Raw genomic sequence first — 23377 nt, 5'->3', positions numbered from 1 at the left:
GGTATCAGAGTGCTTTACATAGAACCAGTTACGATACATGAGGACACACATTCATTTTTTTTTTTGTTAGGCACGGGGAGATTAAGTGATTTGCCCATAATCACAGGATGTTCAGCGTTGTTACCGAGACAGTTCCCCAGGTCCGAGGTCGAGCGCCCTAGCCGTTGGGCCAACTCCTCTCCCCTATTAAAAACCAGTGTGGAGGATTACATGCCATAATATGACCCTGTGTTCCATGCTGACAAATGCCACAGGCTCTTGACAGCCAAGAGACAGAAACATGTTGACAGTAAGTGGGAATGGGATATTGGTTCCCCCAGTCTCCACACTGATTTTTAATACTGTTGCAGGGATTCTGCTCAGAAACCGAACTATGCTTGGGACCATAGAAAATCAGCTTGTAGGGGACTTAGTCACCATACTACCTCAGTATCTATGTGCCTGAGACTAGCCATACTGCCTCACTTGCCCTCCTAACCTTCCCAGAGAGACGAGTGATTTGGCACCCCAGAATACAACACTCCCGATCCTCCCATGGATCGCGTTAACAGGACACACCCTTTTGTTCTCTCATTCGTACTTGTCCATTATAAAATAGAAAAGAGTTGAAAAGGAAGTTTACTATGTTTATTTAAACTATTGTGCTATAATATTCAATAATTGAGCCACAATTAGTGAACAAATGCATGCCAATAATGTGATTAACATGGTTAATAAACCATATACAATGAAAAGTCCTGTCATGTTACCTGATAGATTTGCAGAAACCCTACACCCCACTGTACTTCTCAATCTAAGTCATTATAGGTTATAGATATCTGGGATTAGTGGCAGACCCCATATGTTAGCATAGCCAAGTATGCTAGGGTATGGGGTCTGCCACTAATGTTCTACATCTCTGCTGATACAGCAATCTTGTCTCAGGACCTTCACTCAGTATGTGTTGTTTTTCAGAAGCCACAGTTATATGGCAAGATATGCATGTTCAAAACAGCCGCTGCATTCTTCTATTATGTCTAGGTGCTAGTGTCTGACCACAGAGAATAACAAGCGGCATTGTTTGACCTTGTTCAGGCTGTGCAGAATAAACCCCAGGAACAGACTACAATACAAAATCATGTGCTAGTTTTGTGTGAAAATATGTGGCACGAAGGCAAGCGTGTTATTTATTAACATGTGCAGAGCAAAAGCGGCATGACTAGGCTAATATAGGGAAAACGACAATGGGCAACAGAAGAAACACACAACAATACCAAGTGATATCTCTCTCAAATTAGAAGATGGACGATCACTCAGAGGAATAAATGAACATTGACTAGGGTGGCTTTTTTGGTTGGGTCAGCCTGAGCTTTGCCAGAGGGTTTAAAGTAACCCTCTTTAAACAGGACCATATTTTGGGTAAAGTTGTCTCCGGTCCCAATGAAGAGCCTCCCCAATGCACTCCTCCCTACTAATTTCAACAGTTAGCTCGGAAGACAATGTGCCCTTTATTGCCCATCCATGACTTTGCCCTGCTACCACACCACCTGCCACGCACTCCTGGGCTCAAGTGGGCCCACATGCCCTTCACTTTCCTTCAAGGAGAAGATCTCATTCTCCACAAGTCAGTCCAACTCAGTTTACGACCAAGGGTGGTCACACAGACCAGCTCACCCCCTTCAATCCCCCCAACCTGGCCCTAGTCAGGTCCCTGCACCTATCATCTTGACTCAAGGGCAGACAAAAATCACTTTGTGGCCCGCTTCACACTTTTCAGCAGGCCATCAGGAATTCGGACATCCCTGAGGTGTCCTCCAGACTCAGCACAGCCAGCGGGGTGTTTGAGGAACCCCGGATGGCTACAAGTACCGTTTAGTGGCAGGTAGAGAGAAGAGAGGGCACTCAAGTAGTTAGAGGGCCGACATCCTGGCTGGATGTTGAATTAAAAGGTGTATATATTTAGGAAAGGCCAAGTAATCTAAAACTCATTCCCAAAAACTCCCATTTGCAAATATTTTAATGGGAAAAGTTAAGAAATGTGACGACTAAGTTCATATTGAGAAAAACCAAACCATTTTGAAAAGTTGATCTCTATATTTTTTTGGCACTGACATTTTATGCCACAAGTTAAAAAAACATCAAATAAACCTAAAGAATATGCCGGCAGTTTATAATTTGATAATTATATAAAGTATTTATAATTTAAAAAGAAAAATATCTTCTAGTTTCTGTGAATCAACTTTTTGGATTGTTTATTCCACTTTGAAGAATGTATTAAACATGCTCTAAAGCTTTAAGTGGTCTGTTTAGTGCCAAGAATAGAACATTAAAGATAAATCAAGCATGCCAATAATTGTTTAAATTAACAAAAGATATGGGTACAGCACATCACAAACAATATTATTTGCAGGCAATAATGGTTGGAAATAGCAAAGCCCCTTATAAAAAGGTGATTTTCTAAATAATATACAAAAGTAGATAAATGTGTTTGAAAATTGTTTTTCTTTTAATGTGCATCAAGGTGCAATTTGTCAAAATACACTGCTTTTTTATTTCAGACCTGATAACATCTATGGGTGTACATATATTATATAAAGAGACGCATGTAAAAATGTGGCAAAACGAGTATCATACAGAAATTGAAAGTAAAAGGGATGTCCAATGTGGAATGTACTTACAGCAATTTCATACCAGGGCTCTACATTTGCTTTTATTAAAAAAAAAAAAAAAAAATCTGTTTCTTATATTAAAAACAGATCCAACACAAATTGTACATTTCACTTACTCTGGCCAAATGCATTATTTGTAAGCATGTTTTCAATAAATGTTCACATTTTAGGGTATATGCCCCCTGTGAAAAATTTGAGACCTCTTCAAAGATCCTTAATCAATCTGACAACCTACCGTATCAAGCTGAAAAACAGTCTGCGGCACTAATCCTTATGAAGGACAATAACTAGAAATTAAACTTTAAAGGGTATCCAATGGCTTTTTCCAGACACTCCACCAAAGACCCTGCAGAAAGAAAGTCTCGCTCCACTTCCACAAATTTAATGTACATAGTTTTAGGGGAAACCCCTGCTTCAACTTTGCAGTTCTGAGCTAAAAATTCATTAATTGCAGCCCACTCTTTGCTGTGACATTTAACAGTAGACTGAAAGTGTAAAAATAAACACTGCTGAAGAGTTCTGCCTTCGGCGATCCCGAGATAGCAGTAAGTGATTCTGTTGGACAGAGATGTTTCTTTCAAGATTTGTCCTGAAAAATTCTCCATATCACCTTTGCTGTCATTTTTTATGTCCTGGACTTCATTTTCCGGAGGAGCTGATTTTTCATATATGTCTTGATAACCAATGGCATAAAGTCCAGGGCTTTTTGGAATACCACCTGGTAATAAATACTGAACAATGTTCCCTCCAATAGGCTTTGAGTGGGCTATTGGTATCCAGCTAAATTCCATGTGCAGCTCCAAACATCTTGCTTCACTAATAGTAATCTCTAAAAATTTATAATACACATTTTTCCAATTCATTTTCTGTACTCTGGTCATGATGACTCTCCCTTCTGGTTTCTCCGGATTAAAATACTCTCGCAGTCGTTTGCCCAGTGGTACTTGGGAACTAATTTCAGCATAGTGATATCGAATATCTTCTTTCCACCGTGTATTAAAACCAATCCCAAAGATTGCAAGTTTGTTAGAAAGATGTAATCTTGAAAAATCTGTCCAACTCTGAAAGAGCTCCCATTTCAACTGAACGGATTCTAAAATGTTCATAGTGTTCTGGTAATTCTCTTCTTTCCTATAAATATAAAAGAAAAATTATAAAACTTCTTAAACCATTTCACCGAGGTAGCTTAATCACAGACTTGTATGTTTAAAATAGGCGCCCATTTTTTATTTGCATATTAAATTTATCAAGGTGCTTAACGCTGAATTTATTGTATATAGCATAGCTTTTAAATTCCTAGACAATAAAAATATGCCAATATTTACATATCCATTCTTCTGCTGTCAACTTTATTGCATTAGTGAACAGATTAAAAACTTCACTGGGCATCACATGTATATCAATTTCCACATAAATTAATCAATATGCCTCAATAATTAATTGCTCACAGTATTTTATGTTTCCAGGACCCCATACAATGTGACCTCCGTTTTCTAAACAATGGGCACACAAACAGAAATTAGTCAAAATCTCTAGTTATTCACCAACACATTTACAAACAGGTTTGAAGAAGAAAGATTGCCCATCTCTTTCAGAAGTAGCAGGAGTCAATATCCCAAGCCTAAAATGTGGTGCAGGAAATAAATGTCTTATGAATGGCTCTACAAAAAAATTAAACAGAGGGTTATAGGGCCAATGAGGTGGCGTCTAGTGTCATTGACCTTTGTATCTTACATATCATATACTGAAACCGTGACATTGCTTTAGCTCCTCAACTGTGATTGAATGATGGGGGTCAATCTATAAACACACGATGCCCTCCTGATTTTGTCCACCACTAACCCCATCAGAAGTAGTCAAAGTGCAACCACTTCTATGACGACCGATACAACGCCAGCTATAACAATAACAGAGTTGGTGAAGACAGACAGCCTGATCTAGGGCCAGGGATAGGAACAACATAATATAAATAAATCTGGAAATTCCCAAACCTGCTCATCTAAAAAGCACCCAAACAGGGGAATAAAGGCAGATTTATACACACGTCCACTGTCTCCTGTCAGACAGTGTGACCTGGGCCAAGGGATCAAGAAGAGATAAAGAAACTGGACAAGTCGACAACTGAAGCCACAAGGGACTGGTGCTCCGGTCCTAAGACGACTAATATGATTTAGTACTTCACATTCGATATAAGGAGACACACTATGGTGTCAGCAAAAGGAACAAGCATTTGCAATGCAATAGGTCTCGCATTTATAAGAGTTTGAGCTATTGGCATTGTAAAATGACAATGCCTTTTATTTATGTTTTGGTTTTAAAACAAATAAAAGGCATTGTCATTTACAATGTCAGTAGCATAAACTCGCATAAAAGTAGTGTGTGGAGTGCAGCAGTGTGCGGCGTGCAGCAGTGTGCGGCGTGCAGCAGTGTGAGGCATGCAGCAGTGTGAGGCATGCAGCAGTGTGCGGTGTGCAGCAGTGTGCGGCGTGCAGTAGTGTGAGGCATGCAGCACTGTGTGGCTTGCAGCGGCGTGCAGCAGTGTGCGGCGTGCAGCAGTGTGCTGCGTGCAGCAGTGAGTAATGCAGCAGTGTGCAGCAGTATGTGGCGTGCAGCAGTGTGTGGCGTGCAGCAGTGTGCGGCGTGCAGCAGTGTGCGGCGTGCAGCAGTGTGCGGCGTGCAGCAGTGTGTGCCGTGCAGCAGTGTTTCGTGTAGCATTGTGCGGCGTGCAGCAGTGTTTCATGTAGCAGTGTGCGGCGTGCAGCAGTGTGCGGCGTGCCGCAGTTTGTGGCGTGCAGCGGCATGCAGCAGTGGCGTGCAGCAGTGTGTGGCGTGCAGCAGTGTGCGGCGTGCAGCAGTGTGCGGCGTGCAGCAGTGTGCGGCGTGCAGCAGTGTGAGGCGTGCAGCAGTGTGTGGCGTGCAGCAGTGTGTGGCGTGCAGCAGTGTGTGGCGTGCAGCAGTGTGAGGCATGCAGCAGTGTGAGACGTGTAGCAGTGTGAGGCGTGCAGCAGTATGCGGCGTGCAGCAGTGTGTAATGCAGCAGTGTGCGCAGCAGTGTGTGGCGTGCGGTAGTCTGTGGCGTGCAGCAGTGTGTGGCGTGCAGCAGTGTGTGGCGTGGTTTGTAAACAACAAGAAAAGCGGACATCAAAGGAAGGGTGGGAGGGAACGAAAGTTAATTGTTTTGAGAGGGGATGCAGGAAGTGTGGCTGAGTGCGTGCTAGCGAAAGCAGTCTGCTGCTTTCAAGTCCGATGCCAGATGCCAGCTTCGCGCTTGAATGCCTCTCATGCACTGACCATAAACCGCATTCCTAAGGTCTTGTGCCCCATACTAAATCTCTCTGAATGCGTGAGGTGGCGCACGCGAAGTAGCTGGTGGCAAATGGAATGCGCGTGCTTGTGCGCGTAACCGCCACCCGATTCGTCTGGGAAGCCTTTGGGAGCATTTTCTGAAGCCCCTACATAAGTCTCGCTGAGCCATCGCTTACGCGATAGCCAGGCGAGACCTAAAAAGGAAGAGACAGTAAAAGATAAGTTTACTAGCTTGCCATTTTCCAAGAATGAATCAAAAGTATGTGCTCAAGCAGCAAACCTCCTTACAGAGCTTCAACAGACATACAGGAAGACTCTTCTGCTGTTATTAAAGACTTAATTGAGGTGTTCCAAGGGGTAAAGAAGAAATTTGCCTACTGTTGGTGGAGTTTAACAAAGATAATCAAAAGGAGAAGAATGATATCCAAGGCCTTGGGGGAGGGGCCATGGAAAAGGAATTCCTGAGACAAGAGGTGAGGAATCTTCAGGAACAGAGTATAAGCTCTCCAGGAAACATTTGAGGATCTAAAGAACCACAGCAATAATATTTGCACTCCGAGATTCTCATGGAGGTAAAGGTCAAGATATTGAATAATTTATTCAATCTAGGTTTTGAACAATATTGGAGTAGTCGACTCAGAACAAATCCAGCTTGACAGGACCCACAGGGCTGCCGGCTTGGGGCAGCAAAGCAGCTGAACACCAGACATTTCAACCAGAGCTGTCATGGCTTGACACAGATGCTTGACCCCATTCCCATCCACCTCTGGGCTGGGTATTAGTGGCTATCCCTGCCACCCATTGCTAAGAGCCTTTCTACTCAGGATGCAGTCTGTGCTGGCGTGACAGGAGTCATGCCACCCAGGATTGTAAATGCCACGTGGTACCAGAACTCTATTATTATCTGGGCCTTTTCTGAGTTATTTGGATATCATGACTAAACCTTTGCTTCTGTTTGGTGCCTGAAGTTGTGGCGCTTTAGCATCATTGCAGAGCACATCAGAACAGGACCAGTCTAACGACAATTGCCTTGGCTCGAGCAATATAAAGTACAAACAGTAGTCATTCATGCGACACTGCAGAACACAAGTGGACCTCCATCGGTCAAGAGGATCAGTGTTGAATGTAACCCAAAAACGTCTCGGTCTTCTCATATCCTTTTCCCTCTCTTCGTCATCAAGATCAAGCACAGTCATGGATGACAGTGGAGAAGACTAGTGGGTTCCACGTTGTCCCTGCAGCAACATTTGGATCTACAGGTTGCTTGTAACTCGAGTGACAGGCAACTACTTTCAGGTGAACCAAACAATTATGGAAACTTACATAAAAATGGAGACCTTACAATTACGGGCTTCAAAAAGCACTGTTTACCTGAACACTTTAGAAGCGTATTCTGCCCAATCACAGATTTCTGGAAGGCCAACAATATGATATATAGGTGGGGTTCACTCATTCCAGTGCAACATCAGTACATTAAGCAACTGGTCAAGTCTCTATTGGATGACATGGAGATACTAGGTATCAAAGACAACATTTAAGTTGAGGTCACATGAGCGAATGAAAGCCTGGACACCGTTTCACAACTTCAGCAATGAAGAGGAAAATAGAGAACAGTGATGATGAAAAGAAAGCTGAGCCATCAACCAAAACTATACACAAAAAAGGGCAGCTATACACCAGGTGCAGAACACAGGGTTTTCCAACACACAGGGAGAATCAAGAGGACTCCTGATCCTCAGAAGCTAACAGCGATTGAGACGTTAAAGGACCCATGTTCAAAGGGCCTCTGGCACTACAGTTTGCAAGGGGACTAGGGCAGTGGACAGGATGGACTGCAAGGGAGAAAGGAACTCCTTGTTTGGTTGCTAATTAATCCTGTAAGGTTCCCTTTTTTTAAAAAATGGTGTGGATGTGCTGGAAGGGATGATAACCACGTAACACAGTGGGAGAGACGGAGGTACGCCAATGCACTCCCTCCACAATCAATCAAAAAACCACAAATGTGTGCGATAGCTGGCGGTACAGGGCCCATTTTGGTCTATACCAAAGATAACTCCTAACTAATCCAATTAGGGTCCAAAAGGAGCAAGTATCTTAATCCAAAAGTGTGCCAATTATATTGGATGAGGAAGCTTCACCCACTACTTGTGGCATGCCTCATCATCGGCGATCTCCTACCACCCTGGTAAAATAATACTAAAAGGGCAGACTCAAACTCAATCGAAAGGGAGCTCTTAGATTAAACTATCAGGACAAGACATAATCCTGATATGCTATAAATACTCAAAGGTACAACCAGGTGGGTACCTTCGGTACACCTAAAAACAGGGAGTTTGTACAGGTACAATGGCCCCACAATTCATCAAAAGCCAACATGTTTCTGCCCTTAATTTTGCTAATACTGGTCAAGGGCATTCTTCAGGACCAGAGGGGATCCCTTTCTCTGTAGCTTACACTAAGTCAGTGAGTATGAAAAATATAGGCGTCAACTTTAGACCTACCTTGACACTCATGGATTTCGTTCCTAGAATCAGAGAAACACACTTGTGTGTACTGGACACATACATAAGCCTAATTTTAACTGCTTATTCTAACTTTACGAAACTAGCGCTTAATTGGTCTAGGTGGAGATGGTATCCTCTGTAGTCGCACATTGTATGGTACCATTTTCTACACACAAGTGAATTCAGAAAGGATGACAACTGTTTAGTTTACTTCTCAACTTAGGCATGTTATTACAATATTCTGTTAATATCTTGATTGTAAACCCCACCTGTGCCCATTCTCCATAACAGAAATGCTGGGGGTGACAAAACGAGGGAACTTTCCATGATAAATCAACAGGACATGTGAATTAATCAAAACCAAATCAAGAGCTGTCCTGAACATAAATGCGGCTGCTCATATATTAAGCAGCAGTTGCAACTCCAAACATACTTATTAACACCCTACATAATATCATTGGAAGCAGGAAGAGCACTTTACATTCTGTTTTGATGCAAACGTGCAGCCCACAAAGATGAATAGCGGAATGCTTCGCACTCTCACTTCCATATCTAAATATGGACAGATGATATTCATCTCCCGAATAATGATGAGCATGTGAAACTTACTTTGTCAAGAGGCTTACCATATAAGAGACCTAGAGTGCTCCTATAACCTAGCCGCTTCTTGTATGGATTGGGAGCCAGCATCGGCAAATAGGGATAGGAATCTGATGTCTAAGACGTGACATGTGAGTCAGTGCGGCTGATGGGAATACCCACCGGGGGGCTAGAATGGGATACTCCTCACATTTCAAGGCTGTGTTTGCCCTTAAAAAAAAACTGAAACATAAGGGGAAATAGCCTCATCAATTATCAACTTCAGGCATATTTATAGAAGTTGGCCCTTGAATAACATATTACTATACCATTCCAACTTATATGAACCAAAAGAGTTTGATCTTTTTAACCCCCATTTATCCTAGATAACATCCTTATCTTGTCTGGTGACAACAACCAACAGTGGAGGTGGGTCATTCCATTACAACTTGTATGTGAGTTCACTACACTCTGTAGCATTGCCTTCATTGCTTAAAAGGCAAACACTATTAATCCCTAATCACTATAACCCAATACATAGCGTGGCAAATATATCCAGACATCACCTCAACCAACCATTGCTGCAGTAACCACAACAACCTCCTCAATCATAATCAGAGAACAATGTACTCTTAATGTATTGCTGCCTGAGGACATTCAGACATGACCAAGAGATGTTATCAATAAGTCCCCACACAACAGTGCATACCCTGTATATCCAACACTGTTCAAACACCAGTAGGAGTTTTGTCATATCTTTGTGGACGCGCTTCAATGACATACCAAACCAATCCTCATCAGTATGGTCTTAGTAGCATCATTTATTCACCTTATAGTGCTGCGGTATTCAGGGATTCTAGTACGTATGTTTCTCATTGTCATCCCTACATATATAAGATTGCAGAGGTATTTGATCATAGACACCACATTTTTTTAAATGCAATTGGTAAGCGGTTTCAATTTCCATGGTGTCTCCAAAACTAGGTCTATCTTGGTAACTCAATGTGTCACGCCACAAACACTGCAATTACCCCAAGAAGAGTGTCCTATAGGGGCAGATAAATTACACTGGGTGAGTAGTCCATTCTTTTTTTCGGCTTGCTTTGGCTGAGCGTGCACCAGAATGTCCCTTAAGTTTTTGCCTCTCCTAAACAAAAACATGGGTTGGTTGAAACAAAGACCACCCACCACATGTCAGGATACTCCAATTTAATTTTACAATTTTCTGGAACACCTGGGTGGTAATACAAATGAGTGTGTACTGTTTGGTTAAATGATGCTAGGAGTTGTTCCCTGTTGTTATCAAAGGCTCTCTTATTTGCCTTTTCAATCAGGTAGGGAGGATCATTTTTCTCCAAGAGATTGAGGCAGAGTTTTTTTTGCATGGGCCTTGTAATCCTGGACCTTAGAACATTTACGTCGGAGGCGTGAAAATTGCCCTACAGAAAGATTTTGTCAGAGGGACTGTGGGTAAAAGCTGTCAAACTAAAGCAGGTTGTTTCTATCGGTGGGTTTGTAGAACATTTCTGACTTCAAAATACCGCCCGCAGCAAGAATTATCAAGTCAAGAAAATCCAACTTTGCTTTATCCATCATGATAGAGAATTTTAAAAGAGGATCAACTGAGTTGAGCTATTTGGAAATGAACAATGCCTCTTCTTCATTGCCTTGCAAGATTAATAAAATATCATTGATGAATCATTTCCACAACTTGATAGGTTTCATAAAAGGGTTTTGAAGTATGGTAAATCTATTCAGTTTCAAAAGAATGTACATATAAACATGCTAAACTTGGGGCAAAGGTACTCCCCATATATGGCCCGCGTACCTGTAGAAACAAATTCACCTTCATATTCAAAGTAATTGCGTGTACGGGCCATGTGAGCACAATACAACACATACTCTCGGGTTGAAATAGACTCCCAGCTTAATTGAGTTAGGAACTTCTCTATTACTTCCAGTGCCGCTTCCTGAGGGATGCTAGTATATATGGACTCAGCGTCCAGACTGTTCAAGATTTCTTAATTACTTTCAAAGGTCAAGTCTTCCAATATGTTCAAAGCAAACTTGGTGCCCTTCAGAAAGGACACAACTTCTGAGAGAAGGAAAACAACCCCTCAAAATTGAGATAGAGGCTGATGCCAGACCCAAAAGGGCATCCAGGGGGAGGAAATATCTTTGATGAACTTTAGATAGTAAGTAAAAATATGGAACACTGGGTTGTGTTTGAATCTGGTATTCAGCCTCATGTTTAGTGATCCATCCATTATCTAAACCCTTCCCTACGAAAAATGCAATTTCCTCCTGTATTTCGAGGGTAGGATCTTTTGAGACAATTTTGCAATTCCAAGTGTCATTCAAAAGTCTCAAGAGTGAGGTGAACCCACACACATGTTTTAGTGGAATGATCCACCTCCACTGGGTGCTGCTGTCATCTACGATTGGATGCTATCTAGGATAAATGTTTGACGGTTAAAAAGACGGAACTCTTGGTTTATATGATTTGGAATGGTATAGTAATAGGCTGTTCAAGAGCTAACTTCTATAAATATACTTGCAGCTTAAACTGATAAGGCTATCAGTTTTCTCCTTATTTTTCTGCTTTAAGGCCAAACACAGCCTTTATTCCTTGAAATGCGAGTATCCCATTCTAGCCCTCAGCGGGTATCGGCAGCCGAGGGAACTACATACCCCATCAGCTGCACTGGCGCGCACATCACGTCTATGACGTCAGACGCCATTTCCCGATTTACTGATGCGGACAATGAGCGGCTAAGTCACAGAAGCACTTCTAGGTCTCTGTAATATCCTTAAACTGTTAACATTGATAAGTTGTTTTAATGTAGTTCAAATTACAGTCATGTTGCTTATGCTTGAAAGTGCACCAAGGTGATAGAACCTGGTGTAGTGATAACTCTTCTGTTAATGGTCAGTTGTACCCGACATCTCCTGCTGGATGGATGGGATCACTTTACTGGAATAAACTTAATCTTTGCTTTCACCATTTGGAGTCTCCTCATCAACCATTTACTTGAATTTTACACTGGCGACGAGTTGCGGCTTCTACCCACGCATCAGCATCGTGATCGCAACAACAGAAAATTATTTTAGGAATTTTTCAACTCAAAAGACGTGTGGACCTTCCAAACTGGTACTCTCTAATCCCTGTAAGTACCTGACTTTTAATTTAAATATGAGCTCCCCACACATGTATCTTATTCAATATTTTTTGTATTAAAAGAGCTCCAACATTTGGGCAACTGCCGCACATCTCACCTCAATTTAAAGTTTGTATCCCTGTGAGTTTGGGAGATTTCGGTGTGGGCTCTTTATCACTTCATTTTAACTAATAAGACAATTCATGGACATTGATTTTTAAAATTAGTTGATTGTCATTTTACACGCTAAATATGTTACCTACATCAACTGCCTAGTGAAAGACTTCTAGTTTTGAAAGTATTCTTTCATCTTTGTATCTTGGAACCAGTGATCTTTCCCCTGTGTGACATGACGATAATGCCTGGATATACTTTCTGAGACTGTGGCTAATCTCTACATATGCAGTGGCGTGAGTGGCAGACGCTTCACTTTGAAGTTTAAAATTTCTGCTTTAACATTTTAAGGGGAGGAAAGGATCACAATCTGTTTCATCGCTTGGCATCAGCCTCATTGTGATTTTGCATCTTTTGATTTCTAACCAGCACCATTTTGTCTCTGCATCTATTAAACTTCAACCGCCTCACATTCAGCTGTTTCTTTCCTCGTGTGCCTTCCTAGCGTCATCGGCATTTGGCATCAATTAAATATCAACCGCATCACTGACAGCTGTTGCCATCCTCGTGTCCCCTCTCACCTGTTTCCATGTGACCCGAGGATTCTACTCTTCATGCCCATCGGCAGCCTCCTCCTTCAGAATCTTATCAAGAGTTCTTTCCTTTCGTCATTGTGTAACGCCTCACAACGCTGCATACGTGCGTAACGTAACGCGAGCGCCATCTTGTTTCCCGATATTACTTCAAAAAGGAGATTCAAGCTGCAACTAGCATTTGAAAAGGATTTTCCGCTGAAGTTCGATATTTATTCGTATGTACAAGCTTGAGAAATGAATTTGAAGAATCAAAGCTCCTGCTTCAATCGCATCGATCGTTCTGTTACATCGCATCGATCGTACTGTTACAAATAACTTTTTGTAAAATTCGATACCACACTGCCATCTAATGGTGTTTGGTGATTCTGTTTTATATTAACAATTTCGTTTCCACTAACAATTTTCTTTTTCAGCTAGATTTAAAAAAAATGATGACTGCATTCTTTACATTATGTTTTATTTTTGTTACATCTGCTCTGTACATATAAGCAGTGCTATGACATTTCTTTCTCTTCAGGTACCTCATTTTAGTTATAATTCTTATGTATTTGTTCATTCCATAATAAGTAATTCTGGTGAAGCGTTCTTCTCACTTTTATTCAAACCTTTCACCTCAATCAAGATTTTGTTTCTTACTTTTATTCAACAAGCCACAAAACACATTTGAAAGCTTTACATGATGCAAAATGTGGCAACACCTCCATTTTTTTTTTCTACGCCAGGCAATCCACCGATCAAATGGCAAAAATGGAAAAAGGTTTGAGAGGTACACAAAGGTTTGTGGTACCAACCACAGTGCAGAGAGAAAAACAGCTCTTCTCCTTCATTGCCTTGGCTCTGAAGGACAAGAGGTGTTTGACCATCTGCCTGATGTAGATGATCAAACTTTAAATGAATATGAGACTTGCATTGTGAAACTTGATAAGCATTATCTACCTAAGGTGAGTACCATTTTAGAATGGTACCATTTTGGTAGAAGGACACAAATTGAAGGAGAATCAGTTGAAAATTATGTCACTGCACTTAGGAAGTTGGCTTCATCGTGTACATTTGGTACCCTTCTAGAAGAAAGAATTAGGGACCAATTCATGCTGGGGTGTAACGTTGAAAAAGTCAGAAGTGATCTTTGGCAAAAAGATGAACCCACTCTTGATGAGGTTTTGTCTATTGCCAAACAGATTGAACATTCTTTGAAGTGTGTGGATATAATTACAAAACGTGAGAACAAAGATAATGCCATTCAGTCAGTAAAAACTAGCTCTAAAGAAAAAGACTTTAAGAAAAACTCTATAACAAAGGGGCAGAAAAAGAATGGGCGAGATTTAAAACTTAAATGTTACAGATGCGGGAGTGAGAATCTCCTTGCCAATGATAGGAAGTGTCCTGGACTAAAGGCAACTTGTTCAATTTGCAAGAAGGTAGGGCATTTAGCTTCTGCTTGTAATATCAAGAAAAGTAAGGGAAAAGTACTCACTGTGGCAAACAAAAGTGATAGTGAGATTGACTATGATTGTTATTGTGGGCAAGTAGTTTCCCAAATCTCTGATAATCAAAAAAGGGGTCCTCTAGATGACAAAGGTGGAAGGAGAGGTGACCAGAGTTCTGTTCGATTCAGGGGCAAAGCTCACCATCATTTCTAGACAATTCTTCATGAGCAAACTTGCTAAAGGAGTAAAGGTTCTCAAGGCTGACATAAGGCCACCTGGTTATGGAGGTGAGCCCATAAAATTCCTAGGATACTTTACTGGTTTGATAGAATATAAAGGTAGGTTTACAACGGGGAAGATATATGTTGCACATAAAGGGGACAGTATCCTCAGTTGGTTTCATCAGAAAGACCTTGGAGTGATGTTAAACCCCAACAGTAATCCCCCTATTTTACTAAGAGAAGATTATTCATGTTGATAATGTATTAGCTCAAGATGGTGAAAGTGATTTCACCACTCTCTTGAAGAGAGTTTCCTAACGTCTTCAAAGAAGAATTAGGGTGTTTGAGAGGATATGCTCACAACATAAAATTAATTCCTGGAGCAGTTCCCATAGCTTGCAAAGTGCGCAGTGTTCCACTGTCTGTGAGAGATGAGATGAAAAGGGAGCTGGAAAAATTAAAAAAGGATGGTATAATTGAGGAAGTTGAGGGCACTAGGTGGTTGGCGCCAGTTGTAGCCGCACGAAAATCGAACGGAAATTTGCACCTGTGCATTGATTTAAGAGAGTTGAATAAACAGGTCATCATTGATAAATATCATTTACCAAAAATATCTGATATGTTAATGCTGTTACATGGGCAAATGTTTTTTTCCACTGTGGACTTAAAATCTGCTTATCATCAGATAAAATTGAAGGACGAATCTAAAGATCTTACAGCATTCATCATGCCATTTGGGACCTACAGATTTGCTAGGCTGTCATTTGGACCTGTGTCTGTAGCATCTGTATTTCAAAGAGCTTTGGAAAGGGTCTTAAAAGTCGTAAAAGATGTAAAAATTGATCAAGACGATGTGCTTGTATACGGCAAGAATGAAGAAGAACACAACAAAATACTCAGAAAAGTCTTTACGAAATTCCAGGAATACAATCTTACGGTCAGAATTGACAAATGTAAATTCAAAAGGTCATCTAACAAGTTCAACCCAAAGCTGAACTTGTGAGTGCCATTCAAAATCTAGCCTCTCCATCCAATAAGGAAGAATTGATGAAGTTTCTTGGAATGTCAGAGTACTATAGCAAATTCATAAAGGACTTTGCTGGGATGTGTGTGAACATGCGGACGTTATTGTGTAAGAGTGTCAATTTAATTTGGTCTAATGATTGTGAAGATGAATTTCTTGCAGTGAAGAACGAACTTGAGAAAACTCCAAAGCTTAAAAGCTTTGATCCAAATAAGAATACTGTACTCATAACCGACACCAGCATGAAAGGTTTGGGTGGTGTCTTACTACAAAATGAAGGTAATTCAGAGAATGTCATTCTGTTTCTTTCGCGAAGTCTCAGAGGTGCAGAATTGCGTTACTCTATAATAGAAAGAGAAGCACTAGCTGTACATTGGGCGATAAAGAAACTCAATAATTTTCTCTGGGGTGTGAAGTTTGAGTTGAGGACTGATCATAAATCACTATGTCAGGTTTTTAACAAAAAAGGCATAGATGCCAGCCATCTCAGGGAGGATTTCAAAATGGGTGGTAGCTCTTCAAGGTTATGATTTTAAATTAGAGTACTTGCCAGGTGCAAGAACAGCGTTGCTGACACGTTATCAAGGTTGGTAGTACAAAGTAATGGTAAGGATGTTTTGGAAGAAGATCATACTAATGAATGGGATTGCTCTATTGAAGCTGGTGGATTGAAAGAAAGTAGATGGTGTGAGAAGTTGGCCTGGCATATGCTGTCCTCTAGTTATAGGGGACACCTTGTACCAGTCCAATTCGACTCTTATGGTGATAGGTTAAAGACAACCTTTAAAGAAAGCTATCCTAGTGGTAGCTGTGGAGAGCAGCCTTCAGGCTAAGTCTTGAAGAAGTGTTAAGCTTATTGCTTTACCATAGATAAACTCTTGAATGATCAAATGAAAGAGTAGTCCACACAGGTATATATATAAAATATATGTATTTATTCTAAACAGAATCCCACAAGTCTCTTTATGAGGCTAGAGGTAAAGTTACAATTCAAACAAGCATTTATAGATACAATAAATAGCACTGGAATCACAGGGCCCCAGGGGGGACCATACCATATATTATAAAAGTGGTACAAGAACCACGACAATTCTACAGACAATGCCTAGGGCATTTAGGATCGCTGGCCCCTTTAGAATCCACCCAAGGTTATGAGGAAGGGGACCCACGGGAGACGCGTGCAGTGCAAATAGCTGCTATCGGGATCTCTATTAAAGCCTATGGAGAATGTTGCGGTTTGATTTTACAAGATTAAAGACACTTCTAGCAGGAGTTCAAAGTTAGGAGCTTAGAGTTAAGCTTTTGAGGAGCCCACTACCACGAGAGTACCGAGGTACCACGGTTACCTGCCCCAGGGAAGCCGGGTGCATAGGTCGTTTTCGATGTCGGGTCGCGGGCTGATTTTCAATGGGAAAATGTACAAAACTGCTGCTAGCCAAAAGCGTCGATGTCGTGAAGAATGAAGTTGCAGATCTTGTAGAGTAGAACCTGAAAGCATAGGTGACAGTCTGGGTCACGGCACAGTGACCAGGGAGCTCGAGGAAAAGAGCCCTTCAATGTTGGGTGCTTCAAGTGGAAAGGAAGGCCAGCTTCTGGAGGGCGACTGTCCCACGAAGGATGAGGGTCGCTGCGGTGTTAGTGTCCGGATTGGATCCACTAAGCCTTGGCAACCGCAACCCACGCAAGATGAACAAATCAGCTACTGGTGCAGACCCGCGAGGTCTGAGCAAGGTCTCCTTCGAGGAGACTGTAGAGGAGGCCTGGAGCAACCAGGGGAACTCTTAAAAGTAAAGATTGACCTCCGCTAGGGCCCACAAGTCTAAAGACAAGGGACCGCAGGAGGCAGCAATTTGGCGTGGTTAAAAGGGTGCCCACGGGCCACAGGAGTGGGCTAGGGCGCTGATCTTTGGCACAGTTGCTGCTGAGAGGTTGGCTCAATATTGGGCCAAAGCACAACTTCCCCACTGGTCAGGGTCGTGTGCTATGCAAGAGGTGGCCAGTGTCCTGGGGTATTGGGGATCTCGGCACCCACGCGGTCCACGGTGCTCAGACTCGCTGTGCACACTCACTGGCCTCTGGGATGCTAGGAAACCCACCTCAAGGTTGAGAGGACTCATCGATGTCCGAAGGAGCAGCGAAGTTCCAACCGGGTCACTTGCAGTGTTTCAGGTGCCTGCCAAGCAAGGGGGTAACTCCTTTACCTCAAGGGAGATATCTTCAGTCAGCTGGGCAGCAGCTCGTCGAAGGTCAAGTCTGTAAAGTCCAAGATTAATCTGACGCTCTGGGGGCCCAGTATTCACCTTTATCCAAAGATTAGGGGAGTGTCCAGATCAGGGTCCACCAATGAGAGGTCAGGCGGGAAAGGGTGGCTACACCCTCTCCCCTTTGTGTGTTTCCCGCCTGGGCAGGGGACAGGATGCCCCCAACCCGGTTCCAGGTGGTGTATGCAGAATGTAGGCACTGGAGAAGCCTACGTGCAACTCTGAAAGGTATCCTAGGGTGCACCCACCCAGTCCCAATCCACATAGTCTGTCTGTGGAGGTGGGAACATCTCCCTGCAACAGGATCCCTATTGTCCAGCTGCCGTGGCTGGAGTTCTGCCCAGCAACAGGCAGCCAGAGTCGTGTGGGTGGCGGGTAGCATCCATTTTGTACTTCACGTGCACTTTTAAATTGGTGTCTAAATTCTGCCGCTTTTCCCATATCGCCCCTCTAGCAGAGGGGAATCATGCCCTCAGTCCCATGGCTGGATTGGGGGTATGATTCCTACATGTTTGACACCAAACACGATATGGTTCTGTGTAGCCCTATCACGCTATCGCGATATACTTATAATGCGGTTAAGAGTATATGGTATGGCTACACCACAAACAACCCAGTAATGATTTTACGAAGGTTGCAGAGGGGCCCTACTCAGGTAGGGGTCCCCCCTCACACATCTCAACACCCTGCCTTGTAGGATTAGCAAGGCCTGCTCTAGGGGTGACCTATGAGGATATATGTGTTGTATTAAGTGGGATACAGGCTACCTATATCCCTGTAAGGGGTGCAAGCACCACCTTACCCAGAATACAGTAGTGGTGTCATTTGGTCTGGCTGTCCCAGGGGTGGCACAATAAGTGCTGCAGCCCCTGGTGGGCCTCTGAGGGATCCAAGCCCTGGGTACCTAGGGTACCATCTACAAGGGGCTGGTAGGGTGTCCTCAGTATCCAATTGGAAGGTACCTAGGGTACTCACATCAGTTTTAGGGAGGAAGCAGATAGGCTGGGGTCCTGGATAGCAGGATCCCAGCCAGACTAGTTAAAAACCATCCAAATACCAGGCAAAATGTTGGGGGCAACCATATAGTCAGATTCCACCTTCCTACAGATGGCGAGAGGAATGTGCCAAAGATAAAGTGTTTGTTGAGTTGATATCCCTACTAACAAAGGGTTGGGAAAAGAAAGTCAAGGGCGAGTGTGAAAAGTTTTGGCTAGTGAAGGATGAGTTGGCTGAAAGTGAAGGTCTTATTTTTAGAGGTACTAGATTAGTTCCATCCATCACATCGCGTGAAGAACTTCTGGTTATGGCACATGAGGGTCACCTTGGGATGTGTAAGACCAAGGAGAGGTTAAGATTTAATTACTGGTGGCCAGGAATGGACACACATGTTGAACGTCTTGTAAAAGATTGTATACCTTGTTGCTTAAGTGAGAAGTGTCAGAATCCAAGAGTTCAACCCATGGTAATCAGGAAGAAACCGAAGAAACCTTTGATATTTTAGGACCCATTAGTAGAAGTGGTAGTGAGTGTTATGTTTTTGTTTTGGTTGATTTATATTCCAGGTGGCCAGAGGTGAGGATTACAAAATCCATTGATACTTTGCATGTGATTGAATTTCTTAAGAAGATTTTTGGAAGAGAAGGCTTGCCTGGTGTTTTATTGACTGACAATGGTACACTATTGGTCTCTTCTGATATGGAATAATTCTTGTCAAAGTGTTCCATTAAGCACAAGAAGTGTGCATTATATCATCCAGAAACCAATGGAATGGTGGAACGCTTTAACCGTGTGCTAAAAGAGACCATTGATTTGGACAAACATAATAGCTTGGATTGGAAAAGAGAGGTCATTAGGAAGGTTAAAATTTACAGAGTCACTCCCCGTGCTGTAACTGGTCGGACGCCCTTTGAACTACTGAAAGGTAGAAGCGCCAATACCTTGGTTGCTCCCTTTTGGCTCACCGACATTCAGTCAAAAGAACAAAAAAAGGTGGGGAGTTCTTATGATGATTGGAAACTCTAAGAGAGTGACAAGATTAAAGCACGTAAAATTTATTAGGATCAAAGAAAAGCTGTGAAATCCACGAATGTAAAGGTTGGTGATTTAGTCATGATTAGAGCGCCCTTTGGTAGGAAAGGATCAGAATTGTTTCAAAAGCCTCATAGAGTCGTAAAATTATTCACGAATGCTGTCAAGACTGAAGATTCCCGTGTTTGGAATCTGAACCAAGTGGTGATAATTAACAACAGTAAATTAAATGTCAACAATGATAAATCTTCTTCTGTGGGTTCCAGTGTCGGGAAAGATGTGGAAGGTAGAATGGAAAACCATTCAAGGGAAAAAAGGGCCTTTAGTGTAGTGATGACTCTTCTGTTAATGGTCAGTTGTACCTGACATCTCCTGCTGGATGGATGGGATCACTTTACTGGAATAAACTTAATCTTTGCTTTCACAATTTGTAGTCTCCTCATCAACCATTTACTTGAATTTTACAGTCTCTTATATGGTATGCCTTATGATGATCTAAGTTTTGCATACTCCTTTTTATTTTGGAGATGAATTTCATTCCTTTGTATGTAGGTGCGTAAGTGAGTGCATAGCATGCCGCTATTAATCTGTGTACTGTTTGTTTGCATCAAAGAGGAATATAGAGTGCTCTCACTGCCACCAATGACATTACTTAGGGTGTTAATAAGTATATTTGGAGATGCAACTGCCACCTGCTGAATGAGCCACCGCATATATGTTCAGTACAGCTATTGGTTTGTTTTTCATTAATCCACATGACCAGATGATTTAAAATAAGGTTTCCCCATTTTGCCACCACCAGCATATCTGTTGTGGAGATTGGGCACAGGAGGGGTTTACAATTGAGATATTAAGGACCTCTCGTAATAACAGATGTCTAACTAGAGAAGCAAACTTAACAATGATGTTATCCTTTCTGAATTCACTTGTGTGTAGAAAATTATAAGCTTCATGTCATTATCATACATGACCATTATCCTACATGACTTCAGCATGTGACTACAGAGGATACCATCGCCAACTAGACTACGAAGCTCTAGTTCTCCAAAGTTGAGGTAAGCAGCTAATATTAGGCTTATCAGACACCCCAGGATATTGCAGCAAAGATTTGCAAATCTCAGTTTTATCAGAAATCATTCCTTTTCAGCCTTAAATAAATGGAAACTGTTTTAGCAGAGTATTTACCTTAGATATAGGCATGTTTAAAGCGTTTGAGAGCATTTGTTTGCTATATTCTCCTTTGTGGTAACATTCTAGAGCATAGATCAAGCCAAGCACAATAGCACAGGGTTGCTAGTCATCCTGTTTTCTCTGGCATTGAATAAACATGTACAATTCAATTTATGAAGCATTGTTATTTGAAACTAGCCAATTGAGGTGAATATCATCATCATATAAGCTTTATTTCGACAGCTTGTGTCATAAAAGTTAAAAAAACGCACAGCTTAAGAAACAATTACGAACATAGGAGTGAGTGGTTCGTGCAACACGTCACTGTGGGCGTACAAATTCTTCATTACACTAGAACAAGGTTACTACAACGTACTGACTGCAAAATGATAAATCTAGTCCAGCGTACAATAGCTGCGTAAGGTGCTCAGTGCTACTGCTGGCGCAAACGGTAATTGCAGCCAATTTATAATCCACAAAGAAATACCATGCACGTCCAACCCATTCTTACAATAAAAAGTTAAAATTCATGTGGTATCTAAAAAGGGTATCTAAAAAAAAAACTATCAAAGTATTTCGATAATTATAAAAATAATAACACAATCTCAGTAGTTATGGGGAGCTATCGAGATATTTCAACAGTTAAAGTACAAAAAAAAACAATCTACATACCCATACCCTGTTGAACCCTCTCATTACAAGAGCTGGTAAAATAGTTATATTGTGATAAAGTGCCTGTGCATTACGTTTGGGGAAATAGGGATGAAGGGAAATACAAAAGACCCATGGGCAACTAGTTCAGAAGGCCAACCGAGTGCCTACTATGATTCTCTCGCTCGGGCCTTCCTCCTTATGCACCACATGCTACTTAAAAACTTGACTATTGCACATGCAAAGAGGTGTCTGGTGTCCGATTTTTGGATGAGCAGGGCTTACCGATTGTTACGTGTGCCCAATTGCTGGCAAATTGGTCTTAACCATTTGGACCTGGGCTGCAAATAGGCAGAAGGTGAATATGGATTATAAGTATGCTGTTAAATTAAATGGTTAAAACATATGTATGACTGTGAAAACGGAACATTTTAAGAGTGCATCTTTCATGTCAAATTATGGGAAGTATATATTGAGCATGCGCTATGGCGTTCATAATGGCGATTTTAAAAAACATTGAGAAAGGCTATGTTTGAAATGGATGCTGCTGTGTCGGTTGTTATATGGAACTGGATTACCATGCTGCCTGATGCAATTAAATGGGTGGATTACTGTATGGCTTGGAGAGCAGGCTCTCTCTGTAATTGAGAGGTTTTGTTTTGTGTGTAACAGGGCGCTGGCGGCAGCACCAATCCATGCGATTTGGAACAAGCCAGCTAAATCGCAACTCTTTTGTGATATATATGTCAAACCATCTGTGCATCTTTGTGTGTGCGAAGTGGTTCAATGTCATGCAAAAAACTTTGGCCAACAATGCTATATGCGGACACAGCAGCTCTTCGTCCTGGCTAATACGTTAGCTGGCTTTGACATATAAGCAATGTTAATGCTATTGGACTGACAAATCTCAAATGTATTTCACGGTGTATGTAAGTAAGTAAATGTTTGTAGAGAGCGCAGATACTGAGGTGTCTTAGAGCCGTCAGCGGGAGCCTCCAAAAGGGGGTACAACCCAATATGGTACCGATCGCCTACTCCAATTTAAATCTATAAAGCGATGTTTTGAGTTGTTTCCTAAAACTTGGCAAGTTTGACTGTAATCTCAAGGTCAGAGGGAGTGAGTTCCAGAGTTTACCTTCCAGATGTTGCAGGCTCCTTTCTCCCAATTTAATTTTCCTTATCCTGGAAATTTTCACCAGGTGAGCTGTTGTCGAACGTAGTGTCCAGTGCTGGCAGTATCTATGAAGGTGGTCTACTGGTAATGTAAGCCTTTTCCGTGTAAAGTGTTGTGAATAATACACAACGCTTTCCACCTAATCCTGGCCGCTAACGGTAACCAATGGAGGTTCTGTATATGTTTACTGACTGAACAGAATTTGGTCACTTTCAGCATGAGCCGAGCTGCTGCATTTTGTAAAGAATGTACCTTTTTTGTGGCAGCTTTCGTATAGCCTAAAAACAAGGTGTTACAATAGTCTACCCTAGAGAGGATGAGAACAACTACAATGGTTTTTAGAAGATCGTGTGGGATAAAAAGGAACACTTTTTTCAATAGTCTGATAATAAAATAGCATGTGGAGCACGTGTGATTGATCTGCTCAGTTAAACTGACTTGGTCTTCAAAAATCACCCCACTGTTTTTGACTTTTGGGACAGGGGTGGGTAATGGGCCACAGTTAGTTGGCTACCA

General features: G+C 41.9%; 1 protein-coding gene across 2 annotated transcripts in view; it reads right to left on the bottom strand.

Annotated features, from left to right (window-relative positions):
* Window positions 1-2462: 2462 nt before the first annotated feature.
* Window positions 2463-23377, bottom strand: part of LOC146861727 (myb/SANT-like DNA-binding domain-containing protein 2) — a 739320-nt gene continuing 718405 nt past the window's right edge. For both annotated transcript variants that reach the window (XM_085646104.1, XM_085646103.1), the window contains one exon: window positions 2463-3779. In XM_085646104.1, the coding sequence (XP_085502230.1) occupies window positions 3675-3779 (105 nt within the window). In that variant the 3' untranslated portion in view covers window positions 2463-3674. The remainder of the gene's footprint in view (window positions 3780-23377) is intronic.

Source organism: Triturus cristatus, chromosome 3_1 (assembly GCF_964204655.1).
Source record: "Triturus cristatus chromosome 3_1, aTriCri1.1, whole genome shotgun sequence".
Classification (NCBI taxonomy): Eukaryota; Metazoa; Chordata; class Amphibia; order Caudata; family Salamandridae; genus Triturus; species Triturus cristatus.
The sequence above is the reverse complement of the archived record's forward strand: the minus strand, read 5'-3'. Positions and strand labels throughout refer to the sequence as shown.